General features: G+C 39.4%; 1 protein-coding gene across 1 annotated transcript; it reads right to left on the reverse strand.

Moving 5' to 3' along the window:
• Positions 1-1,338: 1,338 nt before the first annotated feature.
• Positions 1,339-25,115, reverse strand: LOC145981240 (INO80 complex subunit C). The gene is made up of 5 exons (XM_083114389.1): positions 24,867-25,115; positions 19,492-19,626; positions 8,435-8,534; positions 7,715-7,782; positions 1,339-1,745 (listed from the first exon to the last, which is right to left on the reverse strand). The coding sequence occupies exons 1-5, from the start codon at positions 24,894-24,896 to the stop codon at positions 1,614-1,616; spliced, it is 465 nt and encodes a 154-aa protein (XP_082970515.1). The 5' UTR covers positions 24,897-25,115; the 3' UTR covers positions 1,339-1,613.
• Between the last annotated feature and the right edge of the window lie 7 nt (positions 25,116-25,122).

Genomic DNA, 25,122 nt, shown 5'->3' on the forward strand with positions numbered 1-25,122 from the left:
TACAAAGATGGTATTTGCAAGTGTTTGGAAGGGTGGGAAAAATGTGTAACATTGGGTGGTAACTATGTAGATATGATATAATCCTGCTGCCAAGTTTCAACCTTCTCCGACATTTTGAACTAGGTGAATATAGAAGCTTTTTGAACTCCCCTCGTATCTAAAGATATCCACTTGGCAGTTACAGGATACAGACAGTACACGCCTGACAAAACTTCCAGACAGGTAGTGAAATCAATCGCTAACAAAAAATGCAGTAAGTTTAGTAGAGTGATCTACAAACTTTCATTTATTGGATTACATGAACTGGCTACATGGCTAACTCTTTCGTTTATATAGCTCTCGCTGTATAGATCTTGGAGGAAATTTTCAGAAATTTGTAAAAAAAAAAAAAAAAAAAGTATTCTAAAGTACTGATATGAATTCTACCACTACTCTTTGAACAAAGGACCAGCTGGGAGTCCCCTTCGTGTTAGATTTTCATTGTTATTGAAGTGGACACAGTGGTGTTCCCAAGGGGGTTGGGTGGTGGAATGAACCTTTCCTTTTGCTTCATTATTCCTGAAAAAAGAGAATGTCACAAGGAAAGGATTGTGAAATGAGGGCTGACTACTAAAAAAAGTATATGTACCCCCACCCCCTTTCAAAAACCTTGGGCATGCCACTGAGCAGGTTAATGATCCTGTCACCGTTGTTGTTTACATACACCTGGCAGTACATACTTTTCATTTGTTTAGAACGAATGTGAGTTAATTCTTTGGAAAACAGTTCAAATGCCACACACTAGATGCCAGCATATTCTGATAATGACTTCGCTCAACATCAGCAGTGATGAGAATATTTTAAATCGACTGCAGTTGCTTTCTGTAAGTTTTAAAAAAAATCAACTGGTCACTTTCAGCAGTGAAAGAGTTAAATGCACAAACTAAAAAGGAAAACTGAATACAGACAGAGCATTTTTGGCCCCCTAAATTTCCACATATGCATTTCACAGGAAGCAGCCATTTTATCGACTGTTGCCTAGGAAGCAAACATTATGTGCTGCCCTCTGTAAGATTAATTCAGTTTTCTTGACATATTCCATAGATTTGTGATTATTATGTCAAAATATGGCCGAAAATATGTCTCTTACCAAAATAATTGCACGAGTGCATTAGGCAGGATTGGTTACATGGTCATGGTACTTCCCCATTTACAAAACTAGAGAAATATAGAATATGTCCCTTGGAAAAAAAAAAATAGGTAGGTCCCTAGTCTACAAGTTAGGTTAGATTGCCTTAGCAATTTCACAGTTTCTTTGACACGCATCATTCTGACACATTCGTAAAGAAGAAAACATACTTTCAGGAATTAACATTTATTTACACACATTTGCACAACCTATTTTTCAGTACAAAATTTCACCATGATTACTATTTCCTGCAACTTACAACAAGCAAATTCAAAATATTAAGTTACACCAATTTCAAAATTTTCAGAAACTTTCCTCGTCCTTTTTGAATGTCTTAGAAAATTAACCAGCACATATAAAGGTTGGAACTAAAAAATTTACAACATTGCAAATACAAAAAAAGGACATTTTCACATGCTTATCACAGATGCTGGTGCATCATATTTTATCCAACAGGATTGTTGGCCCTTCTCAGTGCCAAGTAGCCAGCCACTATGTCACTCGGCAACGTCCTCACCGTGTTGAATTCATCAGCCACTGCATAGTAGAGCTTCGTCTGAGGATCTGTGTACTTTGCCTGAAAACACAAGGACCACTTCAGAGTTATGCACCTCATACCTACGACAATGTGCTTAAGAAATAACAAGTTTTAAGAGTAATTGGTTATTTTCACATTCCAAAACCTGGTGTTGGTTAAGACTGGAGGTGAACTCCCAACAGGTGGTTGGCTGACAAGACATTCAAATACTGGACCTAAAGTGTTTCTATTCTTGATTTCGGTATCAAAAGCAGTATAAAAAAATTACATATAAGTGTTAAAATGGTTAAAAAAACCTATATTTGATATAAAAACTACACTTATTATACAAAAGAAAAAAGAATTACTAGGCAGAGTTCAAATGAAATGTGTGGTAACAGGTAAAACAATAACCTTTACACCAACATAACTTATAATTGAATTATTTGTTTGTTCGCAACTTCCAGTCATATCGCTGACCACTAGATAAAGCACGGATCAAGTTCAATGCAGCTTAACCTCCAGTTGAGGAGTTGACTGCATATCCAAAATGCAAAATTACAGTAACCACTATTTATTTGCCCAATCCAAACTTTAATCGTACATTGAGAAACCGGCACTTAATCTGTAATATTTTGTAATATGTAACAACAATTGCATAAACTTTCAAGAAAACTGATGTTGAAACAGAGAAAGCAACTGCATATTTTATAAACTGATTTTACAAAACGACTGAATATGAATTATACTTTTACATTCATACGAAGTGGCCGCGGTGGCTCAGTCGGTAACGCGTCTGACTATCATGCTCAAGGTCCCGGGTTCGATCCCCGGCCGGTTCAAATCCGGGAACTTTTCTAAGGTTGGAAGCGGCACCGGCGCCCACCCAGCGTCGAATAACATGGGTACCTGGGGGAAACCCTGGGGGGTAAAGGTGGTCAGGGGCGTGATGCTGATCACATCACCCCCACTCACGACCGGATCAAGAAAGTGTGGGGCGTTACCCCCACACCCCCCTATACGCCTTCATGGCGTGGTGCTATGCACAGGGGAGCACTTTACCTTTTTTTTTACCTTTACATTCATACGAAAAATAACAAAATTGTTGAATTTTACAATAAATTACAGGATGTTAATAAAAATATTGTACTGGTAAATTTATCAGGAATTCTTCCAATACGCCATTATGCTGATAAACAATACCAAACCTAATACACACTAAAACTGGGCTCAGTTGAAATCAGAAAGTATTGGCCCACATTTAATTTTCCACATTTAATTTTTGAGGTTAAATAAATACAGTTTAAATAGTCTGATAATTATGCACAATGCAAGACTTTATTTTACTTTGCACCAACAGAAGTACTACAGTGTATTTCACAATTAACCCTTAGATGACCGAGTGTGTTTTGCTGGTAAATGACTTATGGACCGAGGAGTTTTCAGCAGGAATTTTAAATTTCCGCATGCTTTTACGTAAATTTTTATACCTCTAGAACTAAGAACGCTAGAGTTACAAATTATAGCTCGTTTTGTTCAGTAAACATTGGGCTATAAGAGTATGGCATAAAAACAGAATTTTCCATTATTCATTAGATGAAGAAGAAGAAAGAAAAAAATGATATTTTTACCAAGTTTGAAAATCGCGAGCCCCCCATTCGGCAGCACCATGACGTAAATGTGTAAAAATGTACCTACACATTGCCTGATATGTTTGGCATTATCGTACAAAAAATTATGCAAATATTCTAGATAGTTTTCAAGAAAAAAAATATTTTCCAATGAGAGTTTTTTCCAGCGGGAAATTTGAAATCGGCACACTTACATTAATTTTTTTTAGCTCAGGAACTAAGAACACTGGAGTTAGAAGTTATAGCTTGTTTTGTTCAGTAGACATGGGGCTATAAGCCTATGGCATAAAAACAGAATTTTCCATTATCGGTTAGAAGAAGAAGAAGAAAAAGAAAAAATATTTTTTACCAAATTTTAAAATCGCGAGTCCCCCATTCGGCAGCGCCATGACGTAAATGTGTAAAATTGTACCTGCACATTGCCTGATATGTTTGGCATTATCGTACAAAAAATCACGCAACCAACCACTTCTAAATGCAGCTGTAACAATGAATTCGCCCTTCCAAACACCTTCCTGAAAACCAGACATAGCTGAAGCCAAAAATAGCATAGCATAGCTTGTCTGAGGGGAGACGAAAACACTCATTCAACAAGCTGAGCCCTGCTTGGGAATAAACAAAGGTATTGCGAAATAATTTGTGCCTGCGACGTGACTCCTCTCAGCGACCTTGAACCCCCCTTCACTTCCCCCCCACGTGCAACTTGGATCACAGCTCATTACCACTGACATGTAAAAAGGAAAGCCAAAAAATATTTTCGTGGGTTCATTTCCTTGCTAGAAGAGCCTATGCATATCCCAGAAATGAGAAAATAGCGAAAACAAAAAGAAAGTGATATTCGGGGGCTGACCCCCTCCCCCACATAACCAAAATGATGTTAAACCTTGCTCATTGTACATCACATACCTCTAGACTCATGCAGAACACAAAACATGTATATCCAAACATAATCAGAGTCACAGGATGTCCAAAAAGTCAGATACTACATGCAAAAGCATCATGTCACCTATAGGTGACAAGCTGTCCTTGGCGTAAATACCGGCTGTCACCTATAGGTGACAAGATGCTTTTGCATGTAATATCTGACTTAATATGAATACATTCAAGGTGATTAACTTTTCACATCGACGCAGAAAAATTTATGCAGAATTCACACATAATTCCCACGCATAATTCCTGGCAAATAGCAACCCTGTTATATTAGCATTTATAAATATTCTGAACTAGCTGATTGCCCGGGTATTTATTTATCTCAATATTATATTAGACAGGAATATAATTAATTCTAACTATAGTGTAAAATGAACTTGGAGTTGAACGGCATTGGGAGTGTCACTATTCTTCTCAGCGGCCCCCAAAACTATGGATTCCACACTAATATCGATCGTTTTACATTTCATCCCCTTCCCACCCCCACCCCTAGGGGTGCCAGAGGTGTTTTGGAGTTGAACGGCATTGGGAGTGTCACTATTTTTCTTAGCGACCCCGACTACTATGGATTCCACACTAATATCAGTCTTTTTCAATATTCCCACCCCCACCCCTAGGGGTGTTAGGGGTGCCTTGGAGTGTAACGGCATTGGGAGAGTCACTATTCATCTTAGCGACCCTGAAAACTATGGATTCCACACTAATAACACTTGTGTGCCAGGGGTGTCTTATCTCCACAGTATTTCTTTCCATATTGCAAGTGATACGTACACCAAGTTTGGTTGAAATCGCTCCAGGGGTTCGAGAGTTATGGCAGAACAAACACACACACATACATCCATTTTTATATATTAGAATTATGCAACTGTACATTACAGTGAATACACAGTTCTGGGTCTTTCCATAACATTATACAAATTAATGTTGCAAGAATTCAAAAACACATTTTATACTTGTTGAACTCTCATTTCTCTTGATATAATCCTTTATGAATTTGGTCTACACTTTTAATACAAAACCAATCTTTTTACCAAACAAGAATGAATCGAAATCAATAACTTTTGAAACACTGACATTGATACAACGGGTTCTAATTAATTTATATTCATATACACAATAGAAAATAAATAAATATTATTATACTTGTTAGCGTAGAAGACAGTCACAATTACTTTAGTTTTTACTAGTATCAGTGGATGTTGGTTTCAGTTCAATACTGACATGCGTACCCATGGAAATCAAGTACAAATCGGAATCAGCCTGTGGAGATAAAAGAGTGCACTTATTCAACAGTTTCTTTCACGAAAACTTCACCTCCCATGCTTCAACCAACCCACTCTCCGACATGCAGTCGGTCTGTTCACACTCTCTCTCCACTATCAAAACCTCTTCTCAAGAAGTTAAATCTCTCATTGCCTCATTACCCATACACCGCTCTTTAGGACCAGATGAAATTCCCACAATTTTCCTCCGTATCACTCCTGTCACCTCTGTCTATAATCTGTGAAAAAATCATTAAGGACAGATTATTCAGATTTACATCTCAACATATCAGTACTGTCCACACGGTTTTCTTCCTGGTAGCTCTTGCTTGACTAATCTTTCAGTTCTCCTTTCACATGCCACTAGGGCTATTTCCAAAAATTCCCAGCTAGATGTGATATACTTGGATATTTCAAAAGCCTTTGACAAAATAAACCATGCTCTTCTTATTCACAAATTACGAACTAGATTTAACATACATGGCAAATTTCTCTCCTTAATCCAGGATTATCTACACTCACGGACACAGCGTGTCACCCTTTCAGGCACCTCTTCAGATTTTCTTCTTCCTGTCTTGTCTGGGGTGTCAAAAGGGAGCATCTTGGGCCCTCTCTTGTTCATCCTCTACATGAACGATCTCCCTCAAAGACTTTCCTCACTTCCTGTCAATATACTCATGTTTGCTGACGACTGTAAACTTTTGAAAGAAATCTCAACCACAAGATGCTGTGATTCTCCAGAATGCTCTTTCCGAACTTGTCACATGGTGTAAGCAGTGGAATCTACAACTTAACCTGCAGAAATGTTCCTCCCTCACAGTCTCTTTAAAAGAGAACAAAATACATTCTCATTATGTTCTTGAAAACAATTATATTACCACAGTTCGACCCAAAAAGATCTAGGTGTTATCATAGATGAAAAACTGAACTTTAAGGAACACATCGAAGCTACAACTAAAAGTGCAATGCGCCTCTTAGGCCTCCTCTACAGATTCACTGAAATTGATACTCCAACTTCTCTTAGTCTGTTTTTCAAATCATTCATTTCTCCGATACTCGAATACTGCTCTCCAGTCTGGGCCATGGCTTCCAATACCAATCTTCCTAGCATGGATTCCATCCTCAGCTTCTTTGCAGCCATTGTTCGTCATAGAATTCCTTCTCTGCGGCATCTTCAGAAAGCTGACATCCTGACTACTTTGAACATCCAGTTACTGCAGACCCGACGCGATATGAAATTTTTCTATAAAATCATCAATGGAAAATTAAGATCTGAATTTCTACTTACAGAATTCAACTTCAGAGTTCCCTCTCGATCGACCCGAAACACTGAATTGTTCCACAACTCTACCGCTAGGCTTTCCCTTATACAGCACTCTCTGATCCACAGGCTGCCACAGTTCTATAATAAACTACCTACAAACATCGACATTTTTGCCCCTGAAAGTATTTTCCAATCTTCTCTAAGAACAAATACGTAAATCTTTTGTTTGTTTCCTTGTTTATGTCTTATCTGTTTATATGTATCCCTTTTTGTTTCTACCTAAAACCATCCTGACTTATTCTTGTTGATTTAGTAGAATTTTCAGCCTTACAAGTGCTGTATCTGAAATTTGAATAAATAAATAAATATTTTTATGCTAGTATATTACAGAAGATTACAGGTTTATCACTTTCGTGATGGATATTATTCATATTTATTTATTTTACTACTCCTTTTCTGCCTCTCTAGGTTATTAGGATGATAAGGATGAATGATGATTATGTGAAATAGACAGAACCTCCACATTACCAAACCCAGCACATAAAATGCTAAAAAGCTGATGTTTCGCCAGCTTCCTGTTGGCACACATCAAGAGGGTAGACAAAGCAGGCAAAGTGGGCTGTTTCATTTCACAGCCTTGGTTTTACTTATGTAAGAAAAACATTTCCATTCAGCACACTGTGTTACATTAAATGAGCTACAATATAATGATTTGATTTGATTTGATTGTTTATTTTACTTCGCGTTTTGTGCCTCTTGGCTAATTTGCGAAGATGGGGATGACTGATGAAATGATGAAATTGATGAATGGACATTCACAAACAACCAAGCCCGACCGGGATTCGAACCCGGGACCCTTGGCGTCGCAGCGCGATGTGCTAACCACTCGGCCACAGGGTCGGGCTACAATATAATGAGTAAATGTTGGAAAAAAATACTTACAGGTAAACCAGAAATGTCTGAATACTTCTTTGCTGGCTTGAATGAAGGAGGAGCATCTATTATACTGTCTGAAAATTTTAATAAAGGTATATATCTATTAGCCACTTTTTAATATAGGTTAACTTCAACCTATGCTTAGTAACTAACAAGTTAACTTCACTGTAATGCAATCTAATTGGAAATAAAACAAGAAAACACTGTTTATTTTACTTCCGAGACATTAATTTTGAAACTGTGGTATTCAAAGCACCTTCTGTAGATATTATGAGGGTGCATTTTGGTAGTTCAAAAACGTGCTTAACTGCCTGTACATAAAATAAAATTAAAAATAAATTGGATGCCTGTGCTTCTCATTACCTCCACTTCCTCAAACCACTGTTGTTGTTGTTTTGTTTTTTTTGTGTTTTTTTTATGTAATTTACTACCTTTCTAGGTCACCCATGATGATAACAATGATGATGGATGACAGAATGACACAATCCTATAGGGATTTGAACTTAAAACCCCTGACTTTGTAGCCTATTACACTAACCACTACGACAAGAAGGCTGGCTAAAAAAAATCAAACACCTGTTTGTGGTGGGGTAGATGGGAGAATGTATTAATTTTCTTATTTTGAATCATGTTTCACCAGCTATATGATTGCATGTACAGTGCAGAGCAACAGGAATCATTTAGGAACACTGCTCAAAAACAGAATAGAAACGTCCTCATACTTACAATGAACAAAATCTTCGCTCCAAGGCAAAGTTTTCTCTTGAGTGAGGATCTGCTTCAGGGACCTCCACGCCCGCTTCTTGTTGCTGGTCTTACTCGTGTGCTGGAAAATCAGGAAGTACACTTTTCTATAGACGAATTACTACAAGGCACAGGATTTCATATCCAGTATTTATTACACACAACAAACTAATTTCTACACATATTACATGACATGGATGGAACCAACCATATGCAGCATCTGGGAGAACAGATACTTCTTCAATGCATGTTACTCCCCTATTTGCTCAAAGTGGGGGGTTGATGGTCTGCACCCTCAGTGGCACAGGAACATTGTACCCCCTCACATTTTTGAATGGGGTACTGTACCCCCTGAAATCCGTAAATTCCGTTGTAAACCCCTTAGGTAATTTGAGAGACGCAAGGTGCTACTGTTAAAGGAACATATTTTCAATTCGCTCAATAAAAAAGGTTTAGGTATATTGTTTATAACTTACAAGCATTATCTAATTTATCTTACTTAGCTACCACAGAAATTCAAACCATTGTAAACTTATTCTACTACATTGTGCTTGCTACTATGTAGTTAGTTCATTGACCTGTGTTCTTGGAAACCTCCTTAAGGAGATGAAAATTGTGTAAAATTTCTGTGAAACGATGGAATCAGATAAAGTTTACTCTCAGAAAATCACACTCCAGATGAATGCTCCTTTGTGAAAGGGGGTGGGGGGTACACTTTTCTAAAGAAGTGGTCGCGTCGAAATATAATATATAAATCTTCATCAGAAGAGTATATGACTGACTGACCTTTTCTTTTGAATTTTTCAAATGAAATTTTCCGAAACGAAATACTTACACAAATGAGACAAGACATTGGGGGGTACAATGTACCCCTGTACTTCATAACTTTGTAAGAGGGAAACTATACTTAAACCTATATATTAAGAGATTTTTGAACATAGAGATGATACTGAGACAAGAAAAATCTGTGTTTCCTCCCAAATTTTGAAACGAGACTGAAATAAATCTCTGCAAAATCAAAACGAGGCTATACTTGATGTCCGAGATGATCTCGTTCGAAACTCTGGTATCATATTTGAAGAAATTGGTAAAAATAAATTTAAATTACTGTGTATCTTATCAGAGATACGAAGCGTATAATTTATTGACTTTCTTTTTTCAAAATGTCCTAAATTTTGTTTACTGTAATTGCAAAGTTAATGCATTAGTAACAATTGCGAGCCTGTGCTGCCCGGTTTAATCTATTTATAATATAATTGCGTATTTCGACGGTTCACAGCATCGAAACAAGATATAATGCAGAGAAACGTTATTAAGAAAAGTTTTGCTTTAATGACATATACGTTGTGAAACTTTGAGTGGTGACACAATGTAAGTGTTGCTTATACTAAACATTTTGTGGGTCAGGACGAGATATCTCGCCTTCAATTACACAATTCAATGCACAGAGCTTTGGATTCCACTTTAAACTGCAGATTCAGTGCTGATTAGCCCATCAAGTGAATATACATAGAATAAGTTTTAACAACTTCTGAGTGGACACCGAAACAAAAGAAAAGAACAAACAAGAACGAGAAGGACTTCACCACACAGGAGGGCCTCCCCAATGGTGCAGTGGTAGTGTCATCGTGGAGGCACATGGCACAGTGGTTCGGATCCCACTTTAAACCGTAGGTCTAATGCCGATTAGCCTTAATGTGCATAAAGTGGACTTAAAACACCAACTCAAACAAACTCAAACTCACCACACAGGAGACGAGAGGAGGCTGTGACATTTCTCGACTCGTCTCATCTCGATGCCATTCCTAGGTCAAATGAAAGGTTCCCCTTTGCTAGATATTAGAACAGGGTGCATTTTGTGATTTTATCAGAGGACGATAACTTACTTTTACCTAAGTATTAGATATAGTACTTAGAATTGGACATTAATCGCTTAAAATCTAATTTTGACGTCAAATGCAACACAAACACAATGCCATTTGAAGTTAAACCCTAAAGTCAAACTGGAAGAAAATTACATTAGTCAAATGAATGCACGGGATAAATGAGACTCACTGCAGGTCCTATGGCTTGCCAGTTGGCTTGTCAAAGCCACTGTGTTATCTAGACTAGACTTCATTCAATTTCTTGCAATTTTTTCTGAATGAAAGCAATGCACTGGGGGTATAAGGAAAGTAAAAGTATGTTTAAAACTTCTAAATTATTTTTCTAATCAGTTAAGGTTATGTTTAGGACATTTCACATTCGGCTGGTAGATATTGGTAGAGTTTGGATTGAATTCACAAGGTCTTTGAGCAAGATGTTAATGTTTGATTGAGTGATTTGGTTTATTTTACTTCACATTTCTGCCACTTCTGGCTAATCACGAAGATGAGGATGAGTGATGGTATGATGAAATTGATGAAGGGACTCTCACAAATAACACTCATGCCAAGGCCGGGTTTCGAACCGGGGGACCTCTGACGTCATAATGCACTATGCCAAATCCTCCGCCACAGAGGCCGGCGAGGTGGGAATGTGTTTTGTATTTTCTTTGTAGATGCGAAAATCTTTAACACTGATGCGCACATGCTTTTGTTTACATTAAAGTTCAGCTTTTTACGTAAACGAGGAATTGACAAGTCACCTTAAAACATGCAAGTATATGCATTTAATACTACTAAATACGAAAAGAAACCTTGGCCGGCTCTTCATATTATCCACCGAAGATTGAAAAGAAAAATAAAACAACTTTCGAGTGTTTGGCTTTCCTTGCTTGCTCTGAGATCTGAAGGATTTCGGTTTTGTATATGTAATGATAGTACTTTCAGTGCTTGAAGAACGTCGTTAGGTACAAATAGTTACTGGTATGTTACAAATAAATGCTCTGTCAAATGTTTTACAAATATTCCAAACTTAGACCTCTTACGAGTTGATCGGGAACCATCTCAACTCAATATTTATTTAAAAAAATACAACACCCTATAGATGTCTGAGGAAATACTGAATACATGGTTTTTAAAAGGCATTGGATGTGGTACACATCTGTCATAATTTGTTTAAAGATATTTTTATGCTTAGCTATGAGACATTATAATTAAAATGAACTGAACTGATGTGGACTCTATAAGTATGATATATTCAGTAATATGGTTTCTATATCCAGTTGGTGAGAGACGATTATTCCTGTTTGGGATGGCTGAAGATAGAGGAGAGGGGGGAATCCTCCTCACCCCCCTTAATCTCACATTGCATTAAAAATCAATAGATGTATCTTTGTTCGCAATTTTCACATTTCGAACTCCTGATATTCCGTTTTGTTAAATTCAAAATTAGCCCATGAACAAGGTCCAGAGCTTTATATTTTTCGGAATTGTTATCTGGTTAAAATCTGTTTTTAAAATGACCATAAATACTAAGGAAAACAAAGAAATAAAAATTATTTTTGCCAATTTTTAATTTTAAAAAACGGGAAATTCGTGTGCTGTTCTAAAATGGAATATTTCCGATGCCTTCACATCATACCTATAGGTACTACCTTTGAAGTAGTATATGCGTAGTATATATACAGGGTGATTCTAAAGGTATAGTACAAACAAAAACCACAGATACCTCCCATGAAATAGAGACGAAAGTTCCCCTTCCACTTTGCCGAGAGATGCCTCCGTGAGGAGCTAGACAACGCCGAAAACGTGTGAAAATGAACTTCACACCGCTGTACAGCCAGTACCAGTGAAGATAGAAAGGCGGAACAAACGAAGTCAAAAGGAACACCAAAGTCGCCCATCCGAAAAACACTAGGCGGCAGCTGCGAAACGCATGCGCATGGGGTTCCACAAAGGAAATAGGAGTGTCCCGCAAGACAAGTGAAGGGAAAGGGTAGCGATCGACAACGGTAGGGACAAAAGAAGCAATGAAGCATGAAGTAACAATTGCACAGCGGGAAACAAACACATGCAGCACGTGGGGAGTCCCCAAACACAGTCGGGAGACACCGCAGCAAGAACAAAGCACGGTTCAACAAAAGAGAAAGAGGACTGGACGGGGAATGGTACCTGTCAAGGAGACAACAAATGCGGGACGAGGGATTCCCCGTAGCAGCACCGAGGGGATGTCACACAGAGGTCGTGCGCCAGCAGGACAAACACAGCAACTACGGGCACAGGAGGTTTATTGCCACGCAAAGGTGCACTTACAGATGGGAATAGTACGTAGTACGTAGTCGTACCCTGGACTGACGTTGTTACAAAAGTTGCTCAAATTGACGACCACCACATTCAATGCAGGCATTGCAGCGTCGCAGGAAATTCTGGCGAACCCTAGCAAAAATCCCTGGCATGGTACACACCTCGGCCGATGCTGCAAGTATCCGCGCTACCAATGTTTCCTTGTCAGGCACCGGGGTCTCGTAGACGAGTGTTTTCACATGGCCCCACAAGAAGAAATCCATTGGTGTGAGGTCAGGCGAACGGGCGGGCCATGGGACGGGACCCTCTCTGCCGATCCAGCGCTGTGGGTAGGTACCGTGCAAAAGGGTTCGCACTGTGCCATCAAAATGTGCAGGCGCTCCATCCAATTGAAACCACATACGATGTCGCACGTTGAGGGATACATCTTCTAGCAGCTCTGGAAGGACTGTTGCAAGAAAGGTGCGATAGAGGCGGCCATTTAAACGTGGTGGCAGCAGGTATGGACCGATACCCAGATATTCACTGCAAACTGGGTCTGATGGTGCACCTCGACTGCTGCATGTGGATTTTCATAATCCCACACATGGCTGTTTCGGCAATTGAAGATGCCCTCACGGGTGAATGTTGCCTCGTCCGTGAAAAGCACATGGCGCAAAAAACGGAGATAGTCGGTACAAAACTGCAACAGTCGTTGACAGAATTCCACACGTCGTGGGTAATCCCCAGCCTGCAACGCGTGGACTCGCTGTGGATGATAGGGATACAGCAGATCATCATGAAGGACACGCCACACTGTCGACTGTGATACTCCCACTGCACGTGCAATGCTACGGGTGCTAGTGGACGGTGTGTCGTCCACGCGAGCAAGTACATCCTCCTCGACCGCCGCGGTGCGCACATGGCTTGGGTGACCGACATGATGGCCTGCACGTAACACACCCAATTCACCAAGGGTACGGTGCACGTTCGAAAACAACCTGCTGTCGGGTTGTCACCTCTCCGGATACCGTCCGCGATAAAGGCGTGCAGCTGCTCGGCCATTGCCATCTGCAAGGCCGTAGACAAAATGCATGTCCCTCAGTACTACAAATGTGTAGCGTTCCATGGTACGATGAGGATAGTGCCAATTATGGAATACTGTACTGCAGTGCACAGGTGGCACACACACACACACTGGTCACAACGGCTTCGAAACAACATACTCAATTGTCGTATGTCAAGCACACCACCACCGCACCGGCTCTTTCACTGACACGCTCCCTGTCGCTGCACTTCCAATCAGCCCACACGTCCGCACGGCGCTGTGGTACAATCAGCTGACGTTCCTGATCCACCCGTGCCTGTGCTCTTCACTACCTGACCACTGCAGTCAGGTGGGACCATGTACTCTGGGGCCTTGTCATCGTGGAACACATGTAGCGTCCTTCATTCTTGCCCCATTCACCCACAACACGTACTTCGTCCGTCTTGCTCGAGCCGACGGGGAGCACTACGTACGATCATGTGGTGTTTGTGTACACCAATGTGGGGTAACCCAGCAGTTGAACAGACGTGCATACCCCCACGTAGCTTCATTACACGATTGTCCCACGCAGTTTATCTGTCCAGCCTTGCTCGGCCCGGTCTCACACCCACGCGGCAGTGTGCGGCTGCGGTGGTGTGAGGCCACGCTTGGTTTCGGAGCGGAAGGCTGCGGCCGAGGAGGGACTCGAGTTGTTACGCTGGGGTTGCGCTCGGAAGCAAGCAGCCGCGTCAGGTCTGGGAACGGTGGACCTGGTGATCGGGATGGAAACATTCCGACCTCGTCCACCAAACGGAGTGGTGGGGTCCATACGACACTCCAGCAGCCTTTCGCCCGCTCCCACCCAGCGATGTGCCTCCGGCTTCATTTCTAAGAGGCTGATTGGGCCCCATCACGACGTTTGTTACAACGTCAGTACGGGGTACGTGGTCCTATCTGTACATGCACCTTTCATTAGCAATAACCTCCTGTGCCTGTAGTTGCTGTGTTTGTCCTGCTGGCGCATGACCTCTGTGTGACATCCCCTCGGTGCTGCTACGGGGAATCCCTCATCCCGCATTTGTTGTGTCCTTGGCAGGTACCATTCCCCGTCCGGTCCTCTTTCTCTTTTGTTGCACCGTGCTTTGTTCTTGCTGCGGTGTCTCCCCACTGTGTTTTTGGGACTCCCCTTGCGCTGCACCGCCAGCGCCGCCATTTCTGCCCCCGAACCATGAACGCGTCTGTTGCTTGTCGAGTGTCACGGACCACTTTGCTTGCATTCTCGGTGTGTTTTTACATCCTACGTCGTCCTCCCGTGGTTCTGCAACCCCGCACTACTTTTCTCGACTGCACTGCTTCAGTCATGGTGTTTGTTTCCCGCTGTGCAATTGTTACTTCATGCTTCATAGCTTCTTTTCTCCCTACCGTTGTCGATCGCTACCCTTTCCCTTCACTTGTCTTGCGGGACACTCCTATTTCCTTTGTGGAACCCCATGCGCATGCGTTGCGCAGCTGCCGCCTAGTGTTTTTCGGATGGGCGACTTTGGTGTTCCTTTTGACTTCGTTTGTTCCGCCTTTCTATCTTCACTGGTACTGGCTGTACAGAGGTGTGAAGTTCATTTTCACACGTTTTCGGCGTTGTCTAGCTCCTCACGGAGGCATCTCTCGGCAAAGTGGAAGGGGAACTTTCGTCTCTATTTCATGGGAGGTATCTGTGGTTTTTGTTTGTACTATACCTTTAGAATCACCCTGTATATGGGAGACTGAATTTTGTACCCCCAAAATGAAAAACGTTCCTGCACCACTGTGCAGCCCATTAGTAAAAATTATGCAACTGCACCTCCCAGTTGTTAAGACAAAGAAGCATCTCACAAACAGAGGCCTGCACGAAACCCAGAGAAAACCCATCCACAAGGAGGCATGCCTAAAATAATATGCAACACACACACATCAAGCCAGGTGTTGGACGACTGCGTAAGCAAGCTTGCCTGAGCAAGAATGCACAGACCTCGAGACCTGCCAGGTTTTTCTCTTTACCCGGCACCTAGAAGTCACGTGATACCCGGTGTAGGTCTGACGCAAACAGCACTATCGGTGTTGTCAACTGCAATTAAATTTCACTACTCATGGAGACATTTCAAATTATGTTAGTTGCTGGGGCCCCGAGGTTGTAAAACTGTTAGATTTTATAACTTTGCAAAATAAATATTTTTTCTTAAGAATGTTTCATTATTATGTCAAATGGATGACCACATATTCTCCAAATATTGATATTTGATCTAAATCACCCTTTATAACTGTTAGAAATATATTCCCTAATGCTTTTGCAGCGCTTCAGTCATTAGGATGAAACAAAATGTGAGGTTTCACTTATCGCACAAATTGTTCCCTGCCCTTCATCTTGTGACATAAGCGCGGATAGCTTTACAAACGTGTGTTGTTCCAACTGGCTTTATATTCAGAACCGAAAAGTTTTCATGCGGTTCATTGTCAAGCATGTGACATATGAGGCAGTCATTGTGAAGGATCTGTTGCATTTTGTTGTTCCATGTACTGGCATATGCAGGGATGGGGGGGAGCTGACATGGTTTCACATCCTCTTGAAATTGAGAAAATCAAAACTTTCAAATGAAAGCATTAAAGAAAGTGGGGTAAATGAAAAGTCCCCTTAAAATAATCCCCGTTTACCATTTTTGTCGTTCAACAGCTTTAACCCTGATCATCTTTAACTCTTTCAGACTTTTTTTTGTAGCTCTCCTTAGGTTCACACGAAATGGAGTGAAATGTCACCCGAAAGAGCTTCTGGAAAGTGAATAAAGGCGTAAAAGGGAATAAAAATATATATCCTGTTACCCCCACTTCCTGCGCAATAAGGCCAGCTGCACAACGAATCTGACAAGACAATGCAACACGACGATACACGAAGCGACACGACGAGTCTTGTGTTCTAAATAAAAAGCGAGTTGAAAGGCAAGAGATTTGAAAATTTGGAAGAAATTAAGGTGGCTACTACTGCCAAATTATCTTCCGTCACCAGCGAAGAATTCAGTTCTTATTTTTCTCATATAGTGAAAAGATGGGAAGACTAGAACACTACCGTACGTAAAATTTACGTATGCTTTGCACTCAAATCCCTCCCACCTTGCACCCACTCACACTTCCACCTAGCAGTGCCTCGGGCATTCTGTCAGACGCGAGGCAGCACTGTGGTACGGAGGGTGCAAACATTGAACGTATTTAGTTTGTTCATTAATTTGTGCACATTACGTCAATTTTATGTAGCGCTAGTAAAATGAGAAACAATTTTCACATAATATTGACATTCGTAATTTTGATTTGGGTAGTTAGATTTTGAAAACAAAAGTTTAGAAGCATGCACTATTTTCTTGTAAGACTTTAAAATTACATTTGTTGTTTATTTACAGCGTTATGAATATTATTGTTGTTTGTGTTTCATTTTTCGAACTTTTCGCCTTCATTCTTAATGTGCGTACGGGCTTGTCAATCAACACAGTTTCTTAAAATATTCTATGTTAAATAAAACCATGTTTATACATTTTAAAATGAAGAATAAAACTCCAATATAAGGAAAATAAACAAAATAATGTTCACAAAGAATAGTCATTTTGTTTTCATGGTGTAGAGGTTGTGTTAAAAATAGATTCCTTCATGTACGTAAAATTTATGTAGCGTTAGTTACACTGTAATATTAGAACACGATAGTGTTCTAGGGTTAAGAAAGAAAGTTAAAAGCGGTCCATCACTGCCTAGAAAGAGCTATGTGATACAGACTGTTACAATTTCAGTCCTCCAAAAAAATCCTGAATCTCCTAGTGGTTCCAAGTGAGTGTATGTGTGTGCATGGGTAGGGGGCCATTGTAAATGCAGGAAAGAAAATCACCTGTAGCATGCATCTTTGAAAAGTTACAAGCTGCCACTGAAAATAGATGACAATATGCAAACACATTTGGTAGTGTAAATACTGACTTTATCACATTTTTATGGACAGAATGTAATGGTTGAATAAGTGCTACATCGCACCTAAATTGAGGATAAAATTCCCTTCACTGTTAAATTTACGAAAATAAAACAACCGATCCTTGAGCCATTCAGGGGATAATAATACGAAGCATGTCATGAATAGTATAACTGTTAAAAAAAGGGGAGGATATATCTTCAGCAATAATTTGAATATTAGCAAAATTGCACCAGAGAAAACCTTTGAGAAAAGTTTGCAAAGTTCTTCGTAAAATAGTTTAATGTAGAACAACCACTAGCAACACAATGTTCCAAAAATTTATTTACCATGGCATATTTTGCGTAACTTGCTTCATACTCCGTTATACTGGTGTGAGTAATACAAATGTTTTCTACAACGGAATAAATATCTGCAATTTCAAATTGAATATGTCATGAAAATTTTATGTGCTCCTCATACAATTTAGAATTAAAACTTGGCAACAGTGGCTGCATGAGTCATGTATCTGGAGCCAAAATGAGCCAGCTGGGTCTTTGGAAGTGTGCAAGGCCTGCCAGTTACCTAGTTACCCAGGCATGCAGTTCTTACTCACTGACTCACCAAGAGGAAAACTCGGCCCCGCAAGTAGGCAGCCTTAGTAAGTGAAACTGGTTCACGCGTGTAGCACTCTGCTCACAAGCTAACCCCAAGACTCAAGACAATAGCCCCTCCCAATCTAACATTTTATGGCTCCCAAAAATTTAAAAAAGGACCAGAGGAAATATTTACACCACACAAACAGAATTTTTAAAGCTTTTTATGGGCCATTGACCTCCTTAAGAAAAATGTATTTTTTCAATTAAAAGTATTTCCCAGTTCTCAACTCATAAAACCGGTTTCATGAACACTAAAAATGTGAAAAAATATGTGCAAGTGTTAACTACACCAAACGTAAGAAAAACATTGAAGATTACCATCAGCATCAAACCTGAAACTCGTAATGTAACAAAAATGTTAAGAGTACCTCTCAGCATTGAACCTAAGGGAGCTTCCACACCAAGGTGGTAAGTGACAAGCAGCATGGGCCTCTCCAGTGACAACATGCTGCACACAAAGTCATAAATACATAAATATCTTCAAAGTAAGCATTTTTTTGATATGTGATTCCAGGGCAAAATGTGCTCAGAGCTTTTCCACCACCAGAACAGGTTGTATGCACACCCATAAAGCTAAAAAACATACAAAAAAAAAGTGCTCCGCTGTGCATAGCACCATGCCATGAAGGCGTATAGGGGGTGTGGGGGTAACGCCCCACACTTTCTTGATCCGGTCGTAGTTGGGGGTGATGTGATCAGCATGATGCCCCTGACCGCCTTTACCCCCAAGGATTTCTCCCAGGTACCCATGTTATTCGATGCTGGGTGGGTGCCGAAGCCACTTTCAACTTTAGAAAAGTTCCCGGATTTGAACCAGCCGGGGATCGAACCCGGGACCTTAAGCATGGTAGTCAGACGCATTACCGACTGAGCCACCCCGCCCACTAAAAAACATACACATGTTGTTAATCAGATATTGTATGTAAGAAAATATTTGTTTGAAGGTGAAGAAAACACAAATAATAAAGCTATTTGGTACCCAATGGTACCACATAAATCCACATATTACTCCACTAGAGCACAGAGGACCAAAAACCGCATTTCACTTTTACCATGCTACAAATGACATTTCTATTAAATAATAAGGTATGTTAGAATCACGCTGATCAAATAAAAAATCATCAGATGAGCAGAGGTTGATGTGCTAATAACCAACTCCTGGTACGTCCATGTTATTGTATTTCAAGTCATCCAACAATTATTTAAAGAACTGAATAGTTCAACTTATGACGTGATTCACAAAACAGCCGATTTACCTGAAAATCAGGATCCTTAAATACTGGTCGTTTCTCTTCCCTGTTCTCCTCTCCCTCGGGAGCAGCCATGGAAGCTGGGCTGGGAACTCCAGAGCCTCCAACACTGCTCGGTGCGCTGTCTCCTTCACCCAGAGGCTGGAATTAAAAATGTTTTTTCTCTTCTAACAAAATTCCTGATGAGAAGGCACCAAGCATATTTTTCTGTGTGTTGATTTTAAAAACGTAATTTATTTATTTTTTATGAAATTTGAATTCATCAGGCCCCCACATAGGAAAATCTAGGACGGTGCTTGCATATGGCCTGTTAGGTCTTGCATTTGCATGGAAGAAATTGTGCATTTGCTGATGATACTTTCGGGGGGAGAAAATCATTTCTAAAGAAAAAGCAATGATTTTTATTTCGCAGGGAATTTTCTCCTCTCCCTCCCAAATATAGCCCGAATCAAAATAAACTTTACTAATTACTAATGGAATGCCTCAAGGCTTGCACAGCACACAAAACCTGTATCTCTGAACATTACACGAGTCACAGTATGTTCAGTCAAAGAAAATCCAAACGTGACAAATGTTTGACATACTGGCACTAATGGCTTAACAAGTATCAAATTAAGTAATAGTGTAGATATTTAATTTCATTACTACAAGTAAATAAAGGCTGGTAATGGTTCCGAATGTTTAATGATTTTTTCAAAGTTTCATAGGAGAAAGACAAGTATTGCAGAATTGTAGAAACAAATGTTACAGTAAATTTGAATCTTGGTGAAAGTATTTACCGCTGCTTGGAGCTTTTTTCATGGTTTGATTTCTATTTATATGGTATGTTTGTTAATACATGCTTCAGAGGTTTGTCGATTACTTCTGCATGTTTGCTTCAGAATGGTTTTACACTTCCATATACTCCTGTATGATTCTTCTCTTGCAACCCATTTACTGTTGTCTTAGTTACAGACTGCTCCTGCCATCTAGACCACGTGTGCGGAATGAAGAGATTTCGTAGTTAGGTTAGGCAAGTAAGGTTTAGTGTTGTTAGTATTTAAATAACGTTAATACCATTAAGCCTTGTTTCCATGATAACCAAAAACTCAATACGCTGACCAAGGCAGAATTTATTTTATTTTCAAATATAAAACTAAACATTACGTTTCAACCTTCTTCTTCAGACTCTGTACCAAATACAAAGGGGGGGGGGATTATGTTTTAAAAGTTTAGTTTTATGTTTTAAAATAAAATAAATTCTGCCTTGGTCAGCATATTGAGTTTTTGGTCAAATAACGTCTCTACATTATTTCATGGTTAGATTAGGAGGGGCAGGTTTAGGTCTTTTAACATTACAATAATTTCTCTAAATTCTTTCAACATCTAATCATGTTGGTGGCCTCAAACACGACACCCCTTCGAGCCTCATGTCTGTAGTACTCTGTTGAATGGCTTGTCAATGGGGACCCGGAATATTTGCATCTTCTTTTCGCTGATATATAAGACAGTGCTAATTACTTTAAGAAAGCTTCAAACTTACTTTCACAATCATTTCCTCTATATTGCGATACTTTCTGTTATGAACGAAAAATGTCTTGTCGATGGGAAGTGTGCAGACTTGCGTACGGTACTTTTTCCGTAGTTTTTTCGCCAATAAATTGCACTTCTCAAAATTCCAAACAGAGGTAATTACCTTCACTGAGGTTCAAATTGGTAACGGTTCTGGTTGTTTTATGATTTTTTTTCAAATTTTCCTAGCAGAAAGACTAATTATCGTAGAATTTTGGAAATCATTGTCACACAAAATTTGAACCTTCCTTAAAGTAATGAGCACTGTTTGGATTCGAAAAAAATAAGCCCGACCCTGTGGCCGAGTGGTTAGCACATCGCGCTGCGACGCCAAGGGTCCCGGGTTCGAATCCCGGTCGGGCTTGGTTGTTTGTGAATGTCCATTCATCAATTTCATCATTTCATCACTCATCCCCATCTTCACAAATTAGCCAAGAGGCACAAAACGCGAAGCAAAATAAACTAAATCAAATCAAATCAAATCGAAAAAAATAAGCTATTTATGTTGAAAAAAAAATAATTAAAAATTACCTTACACAAGAATTCGAGCTTCCCATGGACAAGGTATTCTCCATTGACAAGCAACAGTAAGTATCGTAGACTAGTGGGAATGAATGTATAAGTAAATTGGAACCTTAGTAGAATGCATGTAAAAATTGCATTCATAGCATGATCAAATCGCAATAAGACAAAAGGAACTTGGGTCTTCAAATTTGCCACTACTTTGTCTTTCCATTAAGAAACTGAAAAAATTATTAAGCACTCGGAACTGTTACCACAATCTGTTCCCTGGTGATATGAAGTTGACGAATGGACAATCACAAAATGCATATACACAGAACACAAGATCAACAAGCTCAGATTAAAAATTATACATACTTGAGTTTGTACTGTAATTAATAATTAACCAGTAGGCTTACATAAAATAAGAGTTACATCAAATTTTAGCTTATTCAATTCTACGTTAATCTATGCCAACCTATTTTTTTTGAGTGTGCCTTCTATTTTTAATCGTCATGAGAAGCACTTTGAATCTGTTCTGAAAATCAATTATCAATGTCAATTCACACTGCAAACCCGATTTTACCCAGATTTTTATTTTTATTCAGCGGTGTAAAGACGTACATATAACGTGGCAACACTGCACACAGCGATGTACGTTAAACTGGGCAAACTGCGAGTCTGTGCTTGATTCAAAGAGCTTCAAAACAAGACCAATACTGTATTTGTAGGACTATCCAATTCAAAGAAAAAGTTGTTTCACAAAATTGAGAAGAACTGTTTTTTGACTAATTTTAAAAACCTGAAAATTAAGAATTGTGTTTAAAACCTTTCTGCCAGCACCATACTTAAATTTCATCATGATTGGACCACCAGTTATTTATTTATAGAATTTCAAAAAGAGTGATAGTGTGCAAAACTAAAAAAATAGCCCTATTTACGTTCTCATGATAAAAAATATAAGGCACATTCGAAAAATATTGGTTGGCAGCTCGATTTTTTCTAGGCCTATTTGTTAATTTTTAATTGGAGTCTAAACTAGAGCATCTATAATTTTTAATCCAATAGTAAGAGTCCAGATATCAGACCCTCGTTAGTCTGCTAAGTTGCAGTCCAGGAGTGGAAGAGGGATTAACATTTGGGTGTTTTCAGAAAGGTCATCGTCCTCGTCATCATTTGGTTGGCTCACACCACGTATTTTTTGCAATTTCTAGCCAAAGTTGCTGAGTTCAGGTACTATTACCACAAGCAATTATGTATATGTTCCAACATGATGATTGCTAACATCCATTTTCTTCGAAACACTAAATATTGACTTCTTACTGAGTGCATTTGTCCATTCTGGTCTTATGATAGAATGACATCTCAATAATTGTGAGGGTCACGAGTGTTTAAAATTAGAATGTAATCAGATGTTTTCTAGCGAAACTATAAAGTATCCAAATAACTGCAGTACGAGGCTCAGAGATTAATGTAGATATTGATATCGGAACCTGAATGCGTAATAATTTTTTTAATAAAAGGTCTCAATATTGCCGTCTTAAGAGGCATTTAAAAAATAAATGAGTGATTGTATAGTTTCTCCGCAGTGACTGGAAGTTGAGGACACAATTTTTAAATGTGCTAAATGCTGATTAACTAAAACATAAAACCACTAAGTTGCTGACCAAGGCAGTTTATTAAGATAAAAAACCACTTAACAGGTAACGTTTCAACCCTGTATCAGGGTCTTCCTCAGATATTCTCAGTCGACAAGCAACAGTAAATATCGTAGAAGCATGAGAATGAATGTAGAAGTAAATCGGAACCCTAGTAGAATGCATTTAGGGACTTTATTTTAATACTAAGGGAACCAAACCTAACGTGCCTAACCAAACCACAAAAGCTTAAGTAATCGCTAAAACTCCGCAGTATTTGTTAACAGACGTACATCAAAATCGAAGCATAACTTGGGCCGTTATTTATGTTGGAAAAAAACTTTAAAATTACCTGACGCACTTCTCATGGACAAGATATTCTCCATCGACAAACGACAGTAAATATCGTAGAAGCGTGGGAATGAATGTAGAAGTAATTCGGAACCTTAGTAGAATGCATTTAGGGACTTTATTTTAATGCTAAGGGAACCAAATCTAACCACGAAAGCATATATTGAACAAAACCTTAAGTAATCGCTAAAACTCCGCAGTATGTGTTAACAGATGTACATCGAAATCGAAACATTTAAAAATTCATTTGTAGCATGATGAAATTGCAATAAAACAAAAGGAACTTGGGCCTAAAGAAATGTTCCGCAATGCAGAATAGTACGTCAGCAATGTAAAAAAGTGCAAAATAAATGATTTCTATGTTTTCTCCTTTTGTTCAATTTATTTTGCCAGTAAAACATGTATTTTTCGACATTAATGTCTCCGCGATTCACAAAAGCTCTTGCCTCCATTACCTTGGACTACGTGAACCAAATGTTCCTTGCATTCGATGACGTAAACTCCGGTCAGTGTTTCCAACGACACCACTGTTTTCACAGAACATGACAATTTTAACTATGTTTGCCTAACCTAACAGAACATAACCTAACCTTGTCGTGAATGGTTCGTGGGGCTATTTATGAATGGTTTGTGGGGCTATCCGTGCATGGTTCATGGGGCTATCCTTAAATGGTGTGTGGGGCTATGCGTGCATGGTTCGTGGGGCTATCCGTGCATGGTTCCTGGTGTTTTATAACCCGGAAAAAAAATCTGTAACACGAAAGTAGGAACATAACCTAACCTTGTCGTGAATGGTTCGTGGGGCTATTTAAGAATGGTTTGTGGGGCTATCCGTGCATGGTTCATGGGACTATCTGTAAATGGTGTGTGGGGCTATGCGTGAATGGTTCGTGGGGCTATCCGTGCATGGTTCCTAGGGTTATATAACCCGGAAAAAAAATCTGTAACATGAAAGTAGGAATTTTTCGGTTAAGATGGTTTGAAACACTGCATACCAACATATGATATACAACGCTAGTCAAGATTTGCCCGCCATATTGGGTGTAACAGAAGCGAAAAAGCAACAAACAATAAATACTCGTAATGTGAAAAATTACAATTATTTCAGTGAAAAAAAGCAAAATCCCACCTTAAATAATGTTTCGCAATGCATAATAGGTAAGTATGAATGTAAAAAAAGACGAAATGGACGAGTGAAATGTGTTTTCCCTATAACAGACTGGTACCATAGTTTCTTCTGTAAAAATGAAGAAATCTCTTTGGGTGATACTAAAATTTACCCAAATTTTGTAAGGCCACCCCTTACATCCCTCTCAATCAAATTGTACATTACAAACTTACTGTGTTTGGTCTCTTCTTCTTCACCATCATAAGTCGGGCGCTGTTCACAATACTACCATACAATATGTTTATCAGTAGAACAAAACAGCAAGAACGGCTAAAATGTTACCAAACGTTATTTTGTGGATGTAGATTACATGCACAATATTCCACGGAAAAATTTAGAAAACGTTATTCGCATTTCGAGCAGCAAAACAACAACAACATTCATTTGTTATCCAACGGGGGTTTCCCTTATCGCACAAAATTAGAGCAA

Source organism: Lepisma saccharinum, chromosome 29 (genome assembly GCF_977018435.1).
Source record: "Lepisma saccharinum chromosome 29, izLepSacc3.1, whole genome shotgun sequence".
Taxonomy (NCBI): domain Eukaryota; kingdom Metazoa; phylum Arthropoda; class Insecta; order Zygentoma; family Lepismatidae; genus Lepisma; species Lepisma saccharinum.